The sequence below is a fragment of the Centrocercus urophasianus genome, unplaced genomic scaffold (genome assembly GCF_019232065.1).
Source record: "Centrocercus urophasianus isolate 14NV4802_14NV808 unplaced genomic scaffold, USGS_Curo_1.0 seq_33, whole genome shotgun sequence".
Taxonomy (NCBI): Eukaryota; Metazoa; Chordata; class Aves; order Galliformes; family Phasianidae; genus Centrocercus; species Centrocercus urophasianus.
Window position 1 is genome coordinate 6,528,864 of NW_024884900.1, and position 18,492 is coordinate 6,547,355.

The 18,492-nt window shown below is 45.7% G+C and overlaps 1 protein-coding gene across 7 annotated transcripts in view; it reads right to left on the reverse strand.

The window, feature by feature from the left end:
- Window positions 1-18,492, reverse strand: part of CAMKK1 (calcium/calmodulin dependent protein kinase kinase 1) — an 87,545-nt gene that overhangs the window by 46,442 nt on the left and 22,611 nt on the right. For 5 of the 7 annotated variants that reach the window (XM_042830196.1, XM_042830195.1, XM_042830190.1 and 2 more), the window contains exons 3-4: window positions 13,370-13,480; window positions 1,914-2,470 (exon numbers count right to left, since the gene is read on the reverse strand). In XM_042830196.1, the coding sequence (XP_042686130.1) occupies window positions 1,914-2,369 (456 nt within the window). In that variant the 5' untranslated portion in view covers window positions 2,370-2,470; window positions 13,370-13,480. Of the gene's footprint in view, window positions 1-1,913; window positions 2,471-2,659; window positions 2,716-13,369; window positions 13,481-18,492 lie in introns of those variants that run through there. The other 2 variants (XM_042830193.1, XM_042830191.1) reach the window with 2 other exon arrangements.

The following is an 18,492-nucleotide window of genomic DNA, read 5'->3' on the forward strand; positions in this document are numbered from 1 at the left end:
AGCTCTCACCTGACCTCCCCTTCCATCTGCTACTGCAGCGATTCCCTATTAATATGAACGATGTTTTTAATGAGCACAGCTCTGTTAAGCATCTTGGCTGCACTGCAGCAAGGCTCTAAGCAGTTAAGCAAGTGACCATTATAAACACAGATGTCTGACAGATTGCTGTTGGAGCAGGGAAATGAAGGACTGCGCAGCTGCATTTCAACTGAACATTTCCTGTCCCAAGATATTGCTCCCTGAGATGCAGATACTGCGAGAGGGGACTGAGTATTTTTGATTTGTTTCAGACTGGAGTGTGCTAGAATTGACTGCAGGTACTTAGAAGCACATTCCAGACCATCCCTACTCTTGGCGCAGGCAAAGCACTGCAGGAGGGCAGAGCTGGCACACCAGACACACACATTTCCAATAATCAGCTCCTCACTCCCACATCTCCAATTGAAGCACGTGGCTGTTGTCAAAGAAGTTGCAACCTCTGCAGTTCACTTCATGCAGATATTCACTTATCAGCCATGACCACCTCACAGCTAACACGACTTGCAAAAATTCCCAGCAGATAGTGGCTGATTTGCACGCGCACCAATCCCATCAGAGGTACAGGAGGAAAACACCTGCTTTTCAGAAGGAAGCACTGAGCCACATGTGTTAAGCTCCAGGCTGAAATTAGTGGTTTTGCTCACACAGTACACAGGGCAGGACAAAAATGAGTTTTAGGCATTAGAGCAGGGAGTAACATAACACTCAAGAACAATGCAAGCTCCACTAAACAGACATTCCCTTTCTGGTACTCCAGTCAGCTCTCTTCCTACTTAAAGTATTCCTAGCCAGTAGCATTTAAGGAAGCATTCTTTGTTTCAAAAAACCATCAATTTACTCCACTTTTATCACGTTCAACGTTCAAATAAAGTCCTGCTGAAGTTCCAGTTTGATCTACACCCACTTCCTCACAGGCTCTGATGCACCATGCATATGACAGCTGCAAACTGCTGCATACTTGGTGACCTGTGCCCTTGGTGTGGCAAGGCAGCAGAGCCCCTCTCTGCTCCCTGTCCTCCCCAGTAACTCACATCATGGCATGCACAACCAGTAGCTTAGCTAGAAAGAAAAGCTCAAACTGCCATCCTGATCTTTTTTCCTGGGATAGCAGACAGGACAGGCTTTTCCACCAGCACTGCAGCCCTGCATGACACAGGGAGCTGCAACCAGCAGCCACTTCCATCGATGGGCTTGACCAAAAGCAGAGTGTCACACCTTTGGGACATGTCTGAGCCCAGCTCTAATACCAGGAGAGGAGCTGTAAGACAGGGCAGGAAGGATTGCAGCTACCCAGAGAATTTCATCTGAAGGAGGAGTCATGGCTCTCAGTTCCCACCGCTGTTACAAATCCATGCAAATACTTTAAAGACATAAGAAAATCCTGATAAGCATAGAAAATGCCAGTGCATTTAAGCTCTTTATAAAATTAAATTGTGCCTTCAATAATGCCCAAACACAAAAGGAGATGTATAAACTTCAGAAGTGTAAATCCATGAAATACCAGCAGCAGAGCTGCTGTAATTGATAAACTCCCGAAGGGCACGCATGCAGGGACACAGAAAACAAATGCAGTTGGTCTCAGCCCATTTTCTGAACAGCCTTACAGGCCTTCTGCATGCTACCACCACGTAACTGGCAGTCCCAGTCTGTTAGCAGGACTGCTTCAGGCAGGTGAGGGCTGAAGGATCCCTATTTCAGCTTTAGGGGATGGACATAAAGGTGATAGGCCATTCCAAGTGAACATAATTCCTGATTTCAAGAATCTTAGAAAAACACTGCTTTCAGATTTACTATTGTGAAAGACCACAGACTCTCATTACCAGTTAAGACGTATCCCACCTCAACACCACAGTTAAAGTAGAGGACACACCTACCTCAGCATCCGAGATGGAGACTCGATTGGACTCTATCGTTGGCCTCCGCATTATACGTGGTGATGGCCCTGTGGCATAATGACCAAAACCCGGAGCGTTGCTCGATGCCAAATGACTTCCTGATGATCTTTCCTGAAGAGACAACTTCCTACTTGATAGCACAGGTCTAGCAAGAGGTCTCTTGGAAGCATGCCCACAGTGAGCATCGTCTGGTTGTTGGGAGAGCAGGAATTCATTCGTTTCCACGTCACTGCTGACTCCATTTCTTTGGATGTCTTTTACGATATCAGAAAAGACGGTGTCATTTTCTTCAGTGATGTCTTCCCCATTTTGGTCACTTCTGTCTGGGTGAACAGACACATCTATGGCCGCCACCCGCTCTGCCAGTTCAGCCTCTGTGTCTTGGAAGCCTGTGTCACTGTCTTCAGCCACAACATCTGTTGGAGAGTCCTCCATCACTGCGTGCTGCCCACAGAGTCTCAGATGGGACTGCAGAGAGCTGGAATGCTAGCACTCACAGAGAGAGTGTGGCATGACTGAACGTCTCCTCAAAAGCTCTAGAAGGAAACACAAAGAGAGGTGAGTGGCAATGTCCACTCAGCACAACATAATCAAGACACTCACTTTTGACTCCTTTCATCCAGAAAGGAAATGAAGACAAAACTCTAGCAGCCTGTCAACAAACAGCAAGCAGCCACCCAGAAGGAAAGGCAGCACCAAACATAAGCTAGATACAAAATTTATACCAGTGATGAAGATGAGATTATATCTGTGCGCAAGAAGTAACACAGATAAAGGGAACTTCTCTTTCTGCAGTTAGAGTGAAAGTCAGCCTAAGTTCACAAGGAAGTGAAGAAGTATGGCTTCTCAACAATCAAGGGAACAGGCTGCCCAGGGAGGTTGTGGATGCCCCGTCCTTGGACGTGTTCAAGGCCAGGTTGGACGGGGTCCTGGGCAACCTGATCTGAATGTGTGTGTTTGGTGGCCCTGCTAGGCAGGGGGGTTGGAACTACATGATCCTTGAGGTCCCTTCCAACCCAGGTGATTCTGTGCTTCTGTGAAGGGTTAAGGGTCAAACTTTCGGCCTCTTGAATTCTTATTTGCAGGGAAGAACTTCCTGTATCCAAACTCAACTGCAGAACAACAAACCCACAGCCATTCAGGACTCCGCAGTAGGCTCTTGGTCTCCCTGCATGGCCCCACAGAGTACCACTGAACAGCTTGGAAGCCAAGCTATGGCCGATGACTTGCTGCTGTTTAAGCAACGTATTCAACAGCAAAGGAAGAGTTTAAGAATGAGTTGTTCTCTGGGGCTTCCTCTGGACTCCCTTGGTTCCAGCCTACGTGAAATCATGCATCATCCTCATTGCCCACCATGTACAAAAGCTACTCTGAGTTGCAAATCAACAAGGCTTAATGATTATCAGCATGTAGGAATTGGCTTTTCCTTTGGAAAAGACCTACGAAACGAAAATGTAACACAAAGCTATAACTGCTGAATAAAATTCACTGTTTCCTGCATGCTAATTTCAGTCTCAATTTGAACCAGAGAGTTCAGTCTTCCCAGTGTGGTCCAGAGCAGGAAATGATCCTCTGCAGCACGTCTGTCAACCCTTAATCACTTCTAAAGATGTGCTGCTGCCAGATGCATCATTTGATCACTGTTTTTGGGGAGAATCTAAAGAGCATTAGTCACAGAATCCTGGATTACATCCAGAGAACTACACTTTACTGTAGGCTTAACATGGAGATATTGCAACCTTTGGCTCTCTACATGCAAAGCAACCACGGAAGCTGGATGTCACTCACAACGCCTTGTTTTCATGGTCACTACACTTAATTTACAGGAGGAACAGGTGGGCTGAGTGAGTTCAAAAAGCCCCATCCAGCCACCAGCTTGGGAACACAGGTGACTTCCCCAAGAAGCATGGAGCAAAGGTCGAGCCTGGCCTTTGAAGCTTCCCAGAGAGATGTTCAGTGAAACTGCAGCCGAATGCTGCTGCAAAGAGGAACAACCTGCAGGTCTGCTGCAGAAGCACAGCAGACAAAGATAAGCAAACCTTTTATGTCAGTAGGGAAACCTGAGAAAGATCTGGATGGCAGATTTAACCCTAGGTTACAGGCCAACCACAGGGAAAGCATGCCGTGCACTGAATGTCACAGGAAGGCAACATCCAAATCCAACACATCCTTCACCACAGGCCCGCTGTTCACCTCCTTCCCCTCCCTGGTATAACCTTCCCCCATCTCCTGCCTTTCCTGCAGGCATGTTTGAAATAAACTGACAGAAACATCACTCACTCAGAACAGTAATGAAATGATGAAATCAACTTTAAAAGCTTCTATTAAAACTATATTTAAACCCTTCAATCCCAAAGCACAGATCCCTTCTAGAGCAGGAGGCAGGCAGTAGGGGTGACTTGCAGCAGCAGGGGAAGGGGTGCAGGGCTCCAGCACAAAGCCACAGGCAAACCAGCACTACATCCCCTTTGCCAGACCTCCCTGCTCTCTCTAACCCCAATTTGTTCACCTACAGCTCCCATTATTAAGCCTCGCTCGTTTGTCTTTAATAACAAGCTTCACTGTGGAGAGCCAGCTGCAGCCTGGAGCTGGCTCAGCAATGAATCCTGTCCTCTGAAGTGCATTTGCATGAAACCTGTGGAGGATTTGTTGTCTGCAACACAGGCAGGGTTTACTCTTTCAAAGCTTCTTCCGACTTAGGAACATCAGGTTACAGCCCGTGGCTGCCCCATTCCCTCCAAAGCTGCTCTCCTCATGCTGCAGCACAACTCCAGGGCTGGGCTGCAACTCCTACCCTCTTCAAACACTCTAGCTTCAAAGAGACAGAAGATTTTAACAGGATGGACTCACTGAAAGACTAACTGAAGGGTGCAGCCCACATCTGTTTGCCTCCAGAAGTGTGAACGCTTCAGTGTAAATCTTATGGTTAATTCACATCTTCACCAAAAAAACAAAAGCCACCATCAAAACGCATACATGGTTCACCACATCAAAACAAATAAATCCATATGGCATCAATGCTGCTGGAAGTATTAAAAAACAAACAGCAGAACTTTAAATAACTGTTCATTTTTACAGTCAGGCTTGTTTTGGATTGTGCTGTTCTAAAGGATTCCTTTTCACAATTAAACCTCCCTAAAGTATTTCAAAAAAGCCATATTTTCTGAGTAAGCAAATCAATTACACACTGAGCAATCTCACAGTTTGCAGAAAACTCAGGAAAAAAGACAATTACTTATTTCTACCAGGCAAAATCAATGGTGGATTTGCACAGTTTGTCAGGCTGCAACACATCTGCACCTCGTTGCAGCAGGAAATGCCAGTGAAACACACACCACAACTACCTCCTTAGAGCTCCTGCTGCAGCTCTGTGTGTGAGGCTCCTCTCACGCTCACCGCTCTGATCCCAAACAACACCGACCACCTGCTGCACATCAGAAGATTCTGCTGCAGACAGGAACTAAAGCTGCAAACAAGCTTATATGAGCAGAATTAATTTACTTACACATATCTTATTTACCATTCTTCCCTTTAGCTATTCCTCTCCTGCAGGGAGACTGCGACTTCACTGGTGTTTTCTGCAGTCTATTTATCAAATAGCTGCACACGTTTCCCAGATAGGCAGCGAGCAGAGCGTGGCAGAAAATATGTTTTTAAAAGGAGTGTGATTCTGGAAAAAATCTCTATGTATTGTAAGAGAGATGGGTGAACTTAATTTTGCTACATCATAAAATATTTCAAAGCACTGTCTGAAAAATAGAAATTGTAAACATAGTTTACTGCTTGGTCCTTCCATACGGCTAAGTAAAAATGTTCTTACAGAAAGGACCAGGAGGTTACAAGGCCCTGGGCTCAGCACATCCAGCTTCATTTCCTGACTTTGCCACAGGCTGCCCAGAAAAATGACTTTACAGCTTCATCTGTCACAGTTTCCAGGTTAAAATTACTATACCACCCTCAGCCCACCTCATCCCACTTCCCCTTTTTTGTCTCTGAGAATGTATTTGCCCTGTGCAAAGGAAATAAGGAGCCTTTGTAGTAAAACAGATCACAGTGAAGCATAACTACAACAAGCATTTGCAAGCAAAGCATTCAGGCAGCAATTTAGCTACTGCTCAGTGCTGGAGATCTCTTCAAATGCCTGAGGTTGGTGTCCTCTGTGCCAGCTTGGGAACTGGCAGGGACGCCTGTGAGTCCTCATTTGAAGGCCAGCTCTATTTGGTGCCTTTTGATCTCACAAGACCCACAGGCTCTTCCACAGAGAGAGTTTCCAAAGCTCATGGGCCGTTTAGTCTGCTCCTTTAATACACAACAGCAAGATCAGGAATCAGGACAAGTTTTCTAAGCAGTGCAGATAGCTGTGTGCTGGGACAGGCCACCTGCAAGGCGATGGCACCTCCATGACCTGCATCTTTCAGGTCAGTACCCAACACTGCCAGGCCTTCAGCCCTACCCTGGGCCACAGTTGGCTGCACAGGCTCTCGTGGCTCCAGCCAGCCCTACCTTGTGCTGCATTTCCCTTCAGATATTCCCCCACAGCAGTGCAGGATTAATAACCTGCTCTGGCTGCTGTCAATTAGAGCCAGAAACTCCCCTTAAGGAGAGAAGCAGCAAGTCCTAGACTGGGCTGCCAAGTCCTGAACAGCTCCACAAATGACATGTTTGAAATATTAGGTCAGTAAGTTCCTCGCAGAGCCTGAGCTGTCTCTCCACACCAAAGAACACAGCCTGTGACTATTTCCATACTGGAGTCCCCCCTGCATTCCCTTTTCTGCATCTGGGTCTGCAGGACCTACCTGAGCAAAGCCCACTACTCTGATACCAGGGAGATGCTCCACAAACAGCACCCTGATGCCATCGGCCTCTCACACCTGGACAAGGCCCACGCCCAGAGTCCAAGCAGCTGGCTCAGACACCTTCAGCCTATAGAAGCTGAAGGTGAACTCAGTCTGAGCTGCCATGAGCCCCTCTTGAGACACACAAGTCCCCAGTGGGTTGTTTCACATGCTTCTCTGTACCTGAGAGAACCACCTTCACTTCAGGCAGCCACCGGCTGAATGGTGGTTCAGATGGAGCACCCAACTGCTATGAGGAGATACAGCTCTGTGAAGCCAAAAAAAAAAAAAAGCAAATCTCTGCAACCCTTGCAGAGATAATCAAGACAGATGGATACCAGACCAGCCACTCAGACTATGTCCCCACTGGGAAAAGGGTAAGCTGCTATCAGTACAGACTCCCAGCCAGAACCAGGAGACAGCACTACAACCCAAATAATAAATAAGAACATAGTGTTTGTGCTTTTTACATACGTGCCATGCACGTGCCTCATTCTGTGCCTTTCAAGGCTCTTGTGTCACAGCACAGACAATCATATCTTGCTGAGAATCCACTCAATCCTGCTATAATAATTCTAGTCTATTTTCCTCTTCTCTCCACAATTCTTGGCAGTGAGCCTGGTTGTTGTGCCACAGCTGAAAATTAGATCATAAAAGAGAGGAGCTTTGATTACTTCTGTGCAGCTCGTAGCACAGCTTCAAATGTAACTGCTGAATGACAAAAAAAAAAGCCAGCACAGTATTTCTGCAATTCAAGTGTTGCGTGAGAAATCTGAGAAGTGAGGTTCAGGCACCTGCCCTGCCACATTTCCCAAATGACAAACAAGCATCTCCTGGCCACATTCCTTCTTCTGGAAAACCCATCACCTCCACATCCTTTGTGTTAGTGCCTGTGTGTCTTAACAAGGCAGGGTGTTTCCAAAAGGCATTTTAGCATCAGTTCAGCCCCGGACCTACAAATGATGAGAATGACACACTGCTCCATCCCTGACCTTCTCTTCACTTCAGCAAAGGAGACAACTCTGCTGCTTCTCTGTTCCCGGTGCAAGGTACGTATGCAGACATCAGACAGCAGGATTGGGCTCAGCAGCAGCTTCCTGATACTATATTAAAAATATGCCTTTGGGCCAGGAGCACAATGATATCAGTGTTGGAGTAATTAGCAGCACATTTTAACTGTGTTTTGAAACTAAATAAGATGCTGAACTAAAAGCTCCAGTCTACCAGCCACAGCATGAGAGATAACAACCACCTCATGCACAGGGTACTGAGCTCAGGAAGGTTTACAAAAGATTTTCCCAACTGCATTATATTTCATCACTCCATGTTCTAATTATATGATTCAATAAATTTGCATAAGCAGATGCAATTACACTAATTGCATATATAAGCAATAATCAACCAAAAATTACTCTGAAGACAAAGTTTCTACTTAAGGAAATTCCTGTAGCAAGAAACATTTAGGAGTGCCAAATTCATCTAAGTGTGATATCAGAACATGAAACAATCCAGATAATGCTGGTAAAATAGGTGCCAAGGATGTGATTTTACTGGGTGCAGCAATACTTTCACATTTCAACCACGGCATTGTTGGGAACAGCACTAAGAAATCACAGAGGACTCATGCCATTCTATATTCTGGCCATGCTGTAAGCATTTTCATGCAGCAGGTTTCATGCTGTGTTCTGTAGCAGACAGAGGTTCAGCAACACTGGTTATCAGACTGATTCTGGACTATATTTGTTTCTGCTTGAGTCTTTTAAAGCTGTTTATCAGTGTAGGAGCATTAAAAGTGGTTTTATTTTGCAAGTTACAGCCAAGAAGACGCAGGGAATGGTCAGTGACTCAGCCCACACAGCTGCAGAATAAATACTTCCACTCACCATCTCTATAGCATCCCCAGAGTGACCTGGCACATCCCAACACCCACACCATCCCTGCAGACAACCTGAGCTCAGATTATAACAAATCCCACTTGTCCTTGTGACAAGTGACATAAAAGACTTGCAGGGAAAGGATCCTAGCTGCTGAACCAGGCTGATGTTAGCCACAGACACTGTGGCTACGAAGGATGGAGGTGGCAGTGTGGGAGAAGAGCAACAAGTCTGGTTACAATGGATGACCAAGCAGATGTCCCAGCACATCTGTGACCACGTGGGATTGTTTGCCTTACCACCAAAAGACCCTGCAGACATTAGCATGGAAGAACTGGACTTTGTATTATAGGTATGGGCAGCATGATTCCCTGGTGAGGGGGCAGCAGCGGCAGGGAGCACAGCTTGCTGGAGGTGGCATTTAAACAGCCAGAGAGGGGGTGCTTCAAAAAGTTAACCAAGAATGTCCAACTACATGAAGTTTGAAAGAGTTGGGTTATTTTAAAATTATTAATGAACAAGGCAGTAGCCAGACCTAATTGATTCATGAGCAAAATAACTACCTCAGTTAGGGAGTCTTAAATATTTAGGGTCTTCATTCCAATAATGACTTTTCAAATGTCTCTTCCCTGTGAAGGTAAATGGCAGGTTAAAGAAAGAAGCTGCTCTACGGGAAAGAATTAGACTTAGATGAGCCATCTGCTGCTGCAATCCATGATGATATTTCAAAACTGCCACAGAGGAAGATGCAGTGAAGCTGAAATGAAGAATTCAAGAGGAGCTGAGCAGCAGATCAGTCTCCACAGGTGAGTTCCACCTCTCTACAATGGCAAAATCCTCTTTGATCTCATGGAAGCAGAACCGAGCACAAAACAAACCTGTCTCTAAAACCCTGCAATTGCTAAAAGTGCTTTTGGGTGACTGTGCAGCAAAGCAGGACACAGCTCGTCAAAATGGACCCAGGGCATGAGCAAGCAAACTATGGAAAGCATTTCACATAGTATGGAGAGAAAGGAAGGAGGGGAATAAGAGAAACTGAATGAAAAATGGAGTTCTCTTTATTGCAGCTTGTGTATATTGCTTCTTGATTGACTGCACTGAGATGAATCCAGATGTCTTCTTTCTATATCCTCCCCTGAGGCATTTAGACACATGGAGAATATCTCCTGGAGCCTTCTCTTTTCCAGGCTGAACAATCACAGCTGTCTCATCTCCTCCTCACCCAAGCCTACAACCCACCTTTGTGTCCTTTCACTGGACAACAGGCCCATGTTTTCTCTCTCTCTTTGCCTGTCTTGTGCACCCAACGGCTATTTGCAGGAAGTGCACTCATCTCAGAATAATGTTTGGGCCCTCATTTACAGCAACACTGGGTAAAAATCCAGCTTTTGAGGGCATATATAGGTCCCATACTCCTACACCAGAGCAGAAGTGATCCCTGTCCCCCTGGACTATGTAACAAAGCAGCAGATTATCCCACAGCAAAGATCCCCCCACTCTTATCGTTGCCAACTGGAAAGGCATGGGACGAGCACTGCAGGGAAATTTTCTTGCCAGGCTTGAGTTTCCTCTTTCCAGTGAGCTGTCAAGTTTGGCTAGATCTCTATTCAGAGAAAAAAAATGCATAAATATGCATAAATAAGTTGTTGTGCAAGCAAAGTAACCAAGGTAGCTTGCTTGCCTCCATTCTGTTCTCTCATCTCAATGGATGCCAAGGTCAGGGAGCATATGCCCATGAGGGCACCTGATGGGACTGGAGCCTTCTTCCAGCCCTCTTCTCTACCTGCTACTAACATTCACCACATCTTCAGGAATCTCAAATCCACCAAGGTTCCTCCTCTACCCAACTGAATTGAGAAGCTGCAGAAAAAAGGAGCAGAGAAAAAGAACATACCACTCTCCTCACACCAGTGTGTGTGTACAGAGTCTTGTTAAAAAAAAAACAAACAAATTAAGCTGCATTGCTTTGATTTCTTTTGCCTCAAACCTGCTCCAGTTACAAGCAAACCAGAGGGTTTCCTAACCACAAACGCCAGCTCAGCTGCAACTGTATTTCTATCGGAATTCCCCTGCCTGGAACAGATTCTGTAGTAAGGCCCTGTGAGTCTGAGCAGTATTCTGTTTCCTTGGCTGAGCCTGCAATGTACACTGGTGAAATAAACAAACAGGAAGGGGGGAAGAAACAACCCAAGAGTGAGCAGACAGCTTCTTTTCCAAAAGCGGTGTCTGAGCTCACCACTGCATGCTGGCACCCAGCACACACAGCCTGCACGCTTCCAGGCTGCTTCCTTCTTCCTCTTTAATTTACTGCTTTCTGCAGTCCATTTCCCAGGCTCAGCTGAGGAGGTGGGTGCCTGCCTGCCTGCCTCCTCCCCCATCAACATCTTGCTGTACCAACTGCCAGGGCTTATTCTGCTTTTGAGATGCTCATGAACGCTCAGACTTCCTAGTGCTGCTCAATATGGAGAAATTTAATTATATAAAAGCAAATCATCCCAGAACAACACTGGTGTCATTTAGGAACAGCAAAGTGGAACTGGGGAAAGTGCACATAAAGTGTACATACCAACACAGCAGCCAAGTAACTCAGCATCCAATACATTTGCCAGCCCCACATCTTCCAGCACAGACAACCACTGAAGTTAGTGCTGTTTCAAAAGCATCCACAATAAACTGAAAAAGCCACCAGACAGAACAAGTTCACATTTTTACATGCTGGTCTTAAGAGGTTTATCTTCCTCTCAGCTAAGGAAAAAGCTTTCAGCTTTGAGAGATCTGAAGGAATACTGAGTTGCTCAGTTCTGTGAGAAAATCATGCACTGGAAAGTCATTCTAGAATTTTAAGAACATAACTTTCCAGCTGTTCTAGGATCACCAATCGCCAGTAAAAATGTACAGCAGTGAACACAATAGGTTTTCTTCTTCCCAGCAGTCCAAATGTGAGTGGAGATTTCTATTCAAGATGATCTCTTTGAAGTTTTTACTTAGGGGAATTATCCCAACAAATATCTCCCATTGTCCATGGCCTGAAGGCCTCCAGCCCTCTACATCTGCATGACCCAAAGTGAGAGATCAGGCAATGGAGAACCACACAGAGCAAGACAGAAACAATGACAGCTATAAGACAGCTGGACTTCAAATTCAGAACTCAGGTTTTTTTCCTGTACTTCCACACAAGCAACTCCCATCTTCTGATAATCCTCACATCTTCAGAAAGCCCAGGACTTGAAAACACGGCCTCAGTTCACCTGTGCAAAATCAAAGGCAGAAGTGGAGAGGCGAACAGGTTCCAGAGATCAGACAGCAGAGATCCCACAGGAGTCACAACCAGGTAACCTCCATGGCAGCTACCACTGATTGAGCACACAGCCCACGCTGCTGGAAATTTAAAGGGTAGCAGGTTTCTCAATTCCTTTGAAGCCTTAAGCTTTAGCTCTTTAAGTCAAATGCACTTTCAAAACCCCAAGGTCGATGACTGGAGATTATCCAGTGAGGCACAAAGCGAGCTGCTCAGCAGAAAGCCATTCTTTCGGGTCCCTGCAATGCCATTCCAGGAACGTAGGCTTTCACCAGAGCACAAAAAAGGCCTTGAAACACCAAAGTACCAATGAAATTTTCCATGGGCAGCTTCATATGGAAAAAGGAGTGTGAAAATGCCACCTGGGACACCTAATTCACCCCTCAGTGATTCTGGTTCTGCACAGCAAGCCCAAGACTGACGACAGCTGCAGCTGGGGTGCCAGCAGCCTTGGGACACCAAAGCACCGTCCCCATTTTCTGTGGCTCAGGACAAGCACCACAAGCTATATCCAATCAGCCAGATCCTTTCTAAAGATCTGAATCCATCCCTCAGCACCATCAACTCCACAGATTTGCAGCAGGAAGAACAGCAGAAAGCACATTTTTGGCTATCAAGTAAGCAGGTAGCAGAGAAGGGCATGGAATAAAGCTGCTTGTACAGAGACGCTCCTTTCTGAGAGGAGATTTTGACAGCAGCTTCTTCCACTTGCTGGGCCAACACAGCCATTCTTGTTCTCTATAGAGCTCAGCAGCCTGAATGCCTGATCCCTTCTGCAAATTACCTCAAGCCTGCAGCTGGATTCAGGAAAGCCTGAGACACTTCCAGGCTCTCAGGAGCCTCCACCACAGACACCTTGAGACAAAAGTCAGGGAAGCTCTTAGCCCTCTTGCTAGCAGCTGGAAGAAGACGCCTTGCTCCACAGCCCAGCCTCTGCTCCTGGCTAAAGAGTCACGCTGAGCTACACAGGAACTGCCACCACGAGAAAAGCAGGGACAGAGCTGACAGCGATGGCAAAATGCAAGGAGCTTTCTTTTGGCAGAGTTGAAATCTCCTTCCTTCTGGGGCCATCATCTCACACACACAGCAGGCAAAGCTAAAGAACAACACCCTGAAAGCTCCATGAGCCAGCAGACCCCAAAGCTCTTGTCCTGGGCTCCATCATAGGCAATGCCACTTAAAAACACAACCTGAATTTGACAGTTTGCCTCCAAAGATTAAGGCAAGGGAAAACAAATACAGGTCAAAAGGAGAGGAAGGAAATAAACAGTGAAGTTTAATAGCAAGCACAGACAGGTGGAAACATGGAATGTGGTTTGCAAATGCAGCCTGACCGCTACTTGGCACCATGGCCTGCCCTACCACTAGCAAAGGAGCACAGAAAAAAGAAGACTGAAAGCCAGCAGACCCAGACAACAGCAGCAATACCTGCCTCTGTCAGCTACACAGGTCCCAGGAGATCTTCCTGCAGTACAGGTCAGGGTATCGCTGGGAGATGAATTACACAGCTCCAGCTACTCAGGTATCCTTCTCTGGTTGCTGAAGAAGAGAAATCAAATAACAAAACTGCTAACAACATGGAGAAAAAGGAAAGTGTGTTTAAAAGCCTTGCTGGCTCCCGGCCAGGGTGTTCAGCACCTTCCAAGATGCATCTCAGAGCAATTAGTCTGGGCACTGCCACCAAGTTTCACCACACACTGCTTGTCTCTGCAATGCAGATAGCAGCTCTATTACAGCAAAGCACTTACGCACATATTTGAACCTTAACTACAATCCTAGGACATCAGAAGGAACAGCATTCACATGCAAAACAATGAACAACTCAGCCTGAAAAACGTGGAAATAGATCCAAGCAAGTGTCTGGATCAATGTGTTTGATCATATCAAAATGAGATGCCCGACCACAGAGCTGGCCCAGCATTTCTTTCCCGGGACAGACAACATTATTTTCTCCCACATTTGCATTTACAGCTGTTCGTTAGGATAGGAGGACTCCGGTGAAGAAGCATTGGAAATAATTCTCATTACATCCACCCCCTCAAATGGAGCTACCTCTGTCCAGGTTTCCTCACTCCACCTGCACAAGCTGCCTGTGCAAGATGTGACACACAGCCAACAGCCACCTTGAGCCTTGTGCCCATGTGCAGCAAGTGAAGGTTCACTGTAGCACCAGAGCTCTGCTGCTGGCACTGCCTGTGTCACACACACCACAGCAGCAGGGCTGGGCTGAATCCAAGGAGCTTGCAGCTGTGCACACAAGATGTGGGGAGAACGGATGCACATCAAGCATGGGGCAGCAGAGCACTGTGCGAAGAGCACACCTGGTTACTCAGATCAGCTACACTTGGGCTCTAGTCTTCCAAAAATCACTGATACCACCCATATGCTGAAGATGCTCTAGCAGCAGCTCTTACCCTGTTTCTTTTGCAGCATCCCACTCCAGCCCTTTACTACTGTGTTTGTTTGCTTTACAACTGCTGGAGTCCACAAGAAGTGTTTCCCCACACCCGGAAACAGGGAGCAAGGTGTTCTCCCATGCCCACTAATTGCTTGTTGACATCTGGGAGGCACACACTCCCTTTTGGAAGGGCATACCACAAACACCCAATATCACCAACCAACCACTCAACAGAAATACAAATAAATCCACTCCTGGAGGCAGCTTTTATCTGCAGCTCTATCTACATTCTCTGCAAGTGAAGTAAACCTCACTTGTAAGGTTTTCTGTGCAGTAGCAACACCAAACAGCTAACATTTGCCTTTATTATTATCATATATTATCTCATAATTATATATTGCCTTTGAGGTTTAGCAATAGTCTTGTAAATTAGTTAGGTCAGAAAACAGAACACAAAGAAACTACTCTTGGAATTAAAAATGCAAAACAAACTGGAGAACATAATGAGCAAGTAATAAATTCCACTTTACTTGAATTCTCTTAAAATGACTGCTGGTGAAGTGGTTCATGCCTGTAACCCAGGAGATCCGGCTGAGACAATTACAGAGACCTACAGGCCTGTGAATTATTCCCTAATACTTGAAAAAAGACACTCATTAGAAAACTATTCTTGGCTTTCCTTTTACCGGTTGTTAGCAGCAAAACCCCATCCTTCAGCTTCCCGTTTTTGAAACTGTAGCCTAATGCATTTCACTGGGAAATCCTCATTTCCTACTACCTGCTGTGACCTATCCACATTCTACACGTGTTGCCTATTCCCCCAAGGCCAAGAGAACATTCAGAGAGAGGAGCTATGGCCAGACGGCCTGGCTTCATTAAAGCCAGTAAGAGAACCCCAGATTTCTGATGACAAATCTCTGGCTACTTTATTTGCCCTTTTATTCTTCCTATAGCTGAACACACCATTCTAAAAGTAGATCTAATGTCAGAATATTTTTTTTTTTCTTTTTTAAATACCATCACCACATCATTCCTGATAGAAAACAAAACATCTGCACCAGGGCTGCGATTAGTGACCTGGTTTTGACAGCCAGTGCATCCTCTTTTTTGATCTCCGACATACTGATAAGATTTCAACCACATCCAGCTTAGCACAGCCTATGCCTAAACTGTCAGCAACACCCCACGTCAGTCCCTGTACAGAGCTCCCACATGGGCTATTACCCAGTTGTGCAGGTTGAGTGAGAAGCAGAGATCACCATGTGCCACTCAAAGCCTGTCTGCTGGATGAGAAGTGGCCTTTCTTATGTTTGTTGTACAGTGACTGTGATATTAGGATGATGAAAGATTGGAGGGAAAAAGGGAAAACCTCAGCTTATTTGCTATATATGTAATCCACTGCCAGCTTTATCTAAAGTAACTTCGTTTGTTCCCCCAGGTTCTCAGATATTCTGTTCACTTGCTTAAACACGCGCACATCTCTGAACAATCAGGTTTCAAGTCAACTTCTTCAATATTCTAGTAAAAGAAATGCAGTCACAAACAGAAAGTTGAGAACAGCAAGGCTTTATTTGCACAGCAATCTCAAGAGTGTTTCAAAGTACAGCTTCCAGCTAAACACACTTTAATGTACTGCTGGTGGCACGGGGATTTGAGAATAGGATCAGACTTGCACTTACCCAGAATGTGGACACTCATGTACCCTGAGAACAAAGCCTGAGAAGTCTGACTTAGAAGCATGAAATCACTGTGCCTGACCAGGAAACAAACAGCGAAATAAATTAAAGTACTGCTATAAATTCCAGGCTAAGTTCTTGGGATATATCTTAATTGCCAGACAGAGCTGTTTCAAATTCTGTTTGATGAACCTCCCATCATGTTCTTTCCAACAGCCTTGACTTAACTGCATTATATTCCCTCCCACAATCATTCTTTTTTAAGATATTAAAAAAAAAAAAAAAATCAAAGGGGGAGGTAAATATTTTAAGCTAATCTCTACCCATGCCATTCTTGGGAGCACCCAAAAAGAGAAGCACTTTATTCTACAGTGACTAAGATGTGAGTCATCTGATGAATAAGCACTTTGGCTTTGGAAGTCTCATTCAACTCATGACCAAATGCAAATCATTTCATTACCTAAATCACTTGCCTGTTTTCTCTGTTAATGCAGCAGCACTCTAAGGTCAGGAAGGGGCTCCCATTTCAGACACGAGTGTAATTGCGGCTGATCTTGTCACGCTAAGGTAGACAACGCTGCTAGGAAACTCCTTGATGAAAGAGCGGAGAAAAACCATGTGTGAGCTCACATTTTAAACTGTTCTGAAAAACCAACTTTGGAATTGCCTCCACGCTCAGCTAGCACTCGAGTTAAGTCACACAGACTGCTGGCATCAGCCTTTCTTTCGGCTCAGCACCCTGCAAATGCAAACGAGCCCATATCTCAGAGCCAGCAGGGCTTCACAGGCAGGTGCCAAGGCTGCAGCCCAACTTTCAACATCGTTCCACTGCTCTCAAAACAGGTTTTTTTTTTTAAATGAGCTGGAAAAGCATTAAGTCAAGCCACATAGGGTACTTAAATACTCCCCCATTCCAAAGGAAACCAAGCACCTTGCAAAATTAATGCATGCACCTTCACGAATGTTCTGTAGTACACATTCACAGGAAGGAAAACAGCTTCGAGGTGTAGGTGTCTGAGGTTTCTGGCTTAAGCTCAGAAAGCAGGCCTAGGGCACACAGTCCACGTGCCCTCTCCCTAAAATGCAGGCAAGAACATCAGTCAGCAGGTCTGGTCCCTCTCCCAAAGGTCACACAGCTGCCCCAGCACCAACGGCAGCACATAAAGCAGCTGCAAAACGTGCCCAGCCAACAGCCAGGCACCCCATGCTGACAGAAGCGATGAGTCTGTTCTGCTTCACAGCCCAGTGCACAGCCTTTCTCTGCAGCTGCTAATTTCTCCATGTTCAATTAGCACAGCACAAAAAAAACCTACAGTAAGTGGAATAAGTTCACAGAAATTATTTCAGTTGTTCTTCACCACACTACTGTCAAACTAAATTTTATGACCAAGGATTTGGCCATATTCAGATCCCCTGCCATTCAGGAACACACAAAGTTTAGGTTTTTTGAAACATTTAATGGGCTCCCAGATGAATGCAGCCAGGGTTTTCACATCACTGGCCGTCAGCATATGAGTTTACCTATAAAGGAATATAAAAGAATAGAGGTTTCTCACTGAAGAGTGAATTCACAATTTGCACATGCTGGACTAATGATATTAACAGTCAACAACACACACAGGCTTTCCTCATGGAGCCAAGGCCATTTCACCTTCATTTTCCCCTTTGGCACAGAGGAAAACCTTGCTAGCGCTTTATGCTAAATCCAGTGATCACAACACAACTCTGCAGGTACAAGTTTAGGGAGAGAGAACCTGGTTTTCAGCATCCTTACAGCCAACAGCACTAATGCTGCAGGTGGCTCAAAATGCACACCCTAAGGACTCAGACTGAGGGTTTCAGGACTGACAACTCAGATCCCACTCAAAGCCAAGTCCGGCAGCTGGATCACCTAAATCCCACCCAGACCCCACAGTCACCAATTGCTCTCCATAGAGGTCACATCACGAAGAAGAGGGTTAGGGGAAAAAAAACAACAGACTTCAGGAAATGCACAGCAGCTCCAATGCAAATGCATTTCACACTACTACAAACTACTCACCTCTCCCATACTAAAGGCATCCTTCAAAATAAAGGGTAATTATCAGCTCTTACACCACAGTTATAGCATCATGAGATGCATTTGCTCCCTGCTGGGATAACTGCGCTGTTTGTTGCCATCCAAACCACTCTCTGGATCACCAATTCAGCAGCAGGACCTTACCAGCCACCTTCAGCTCCCCAGCCACAGCAGTAGCACTCACTGACTGCTAGAAGACTGCAAGCTAGCGCACCACCACTGCACTTGGAACATATGTAGGCTGCAGTGAAAAGCAAACCCAAAGGACTGATCTTCTCAGCAAATAAGCAGTTACACTCTGTGGGTAGAGAAAGTGGCGAAGAAAGGAGCTTAGTTGTATCAGGGCACCTTAATCCCTTTCTCTGGGAGTGTGTTGCACAGATACCAGGACAGTCTCACATCCCTGGAAATACTCCTG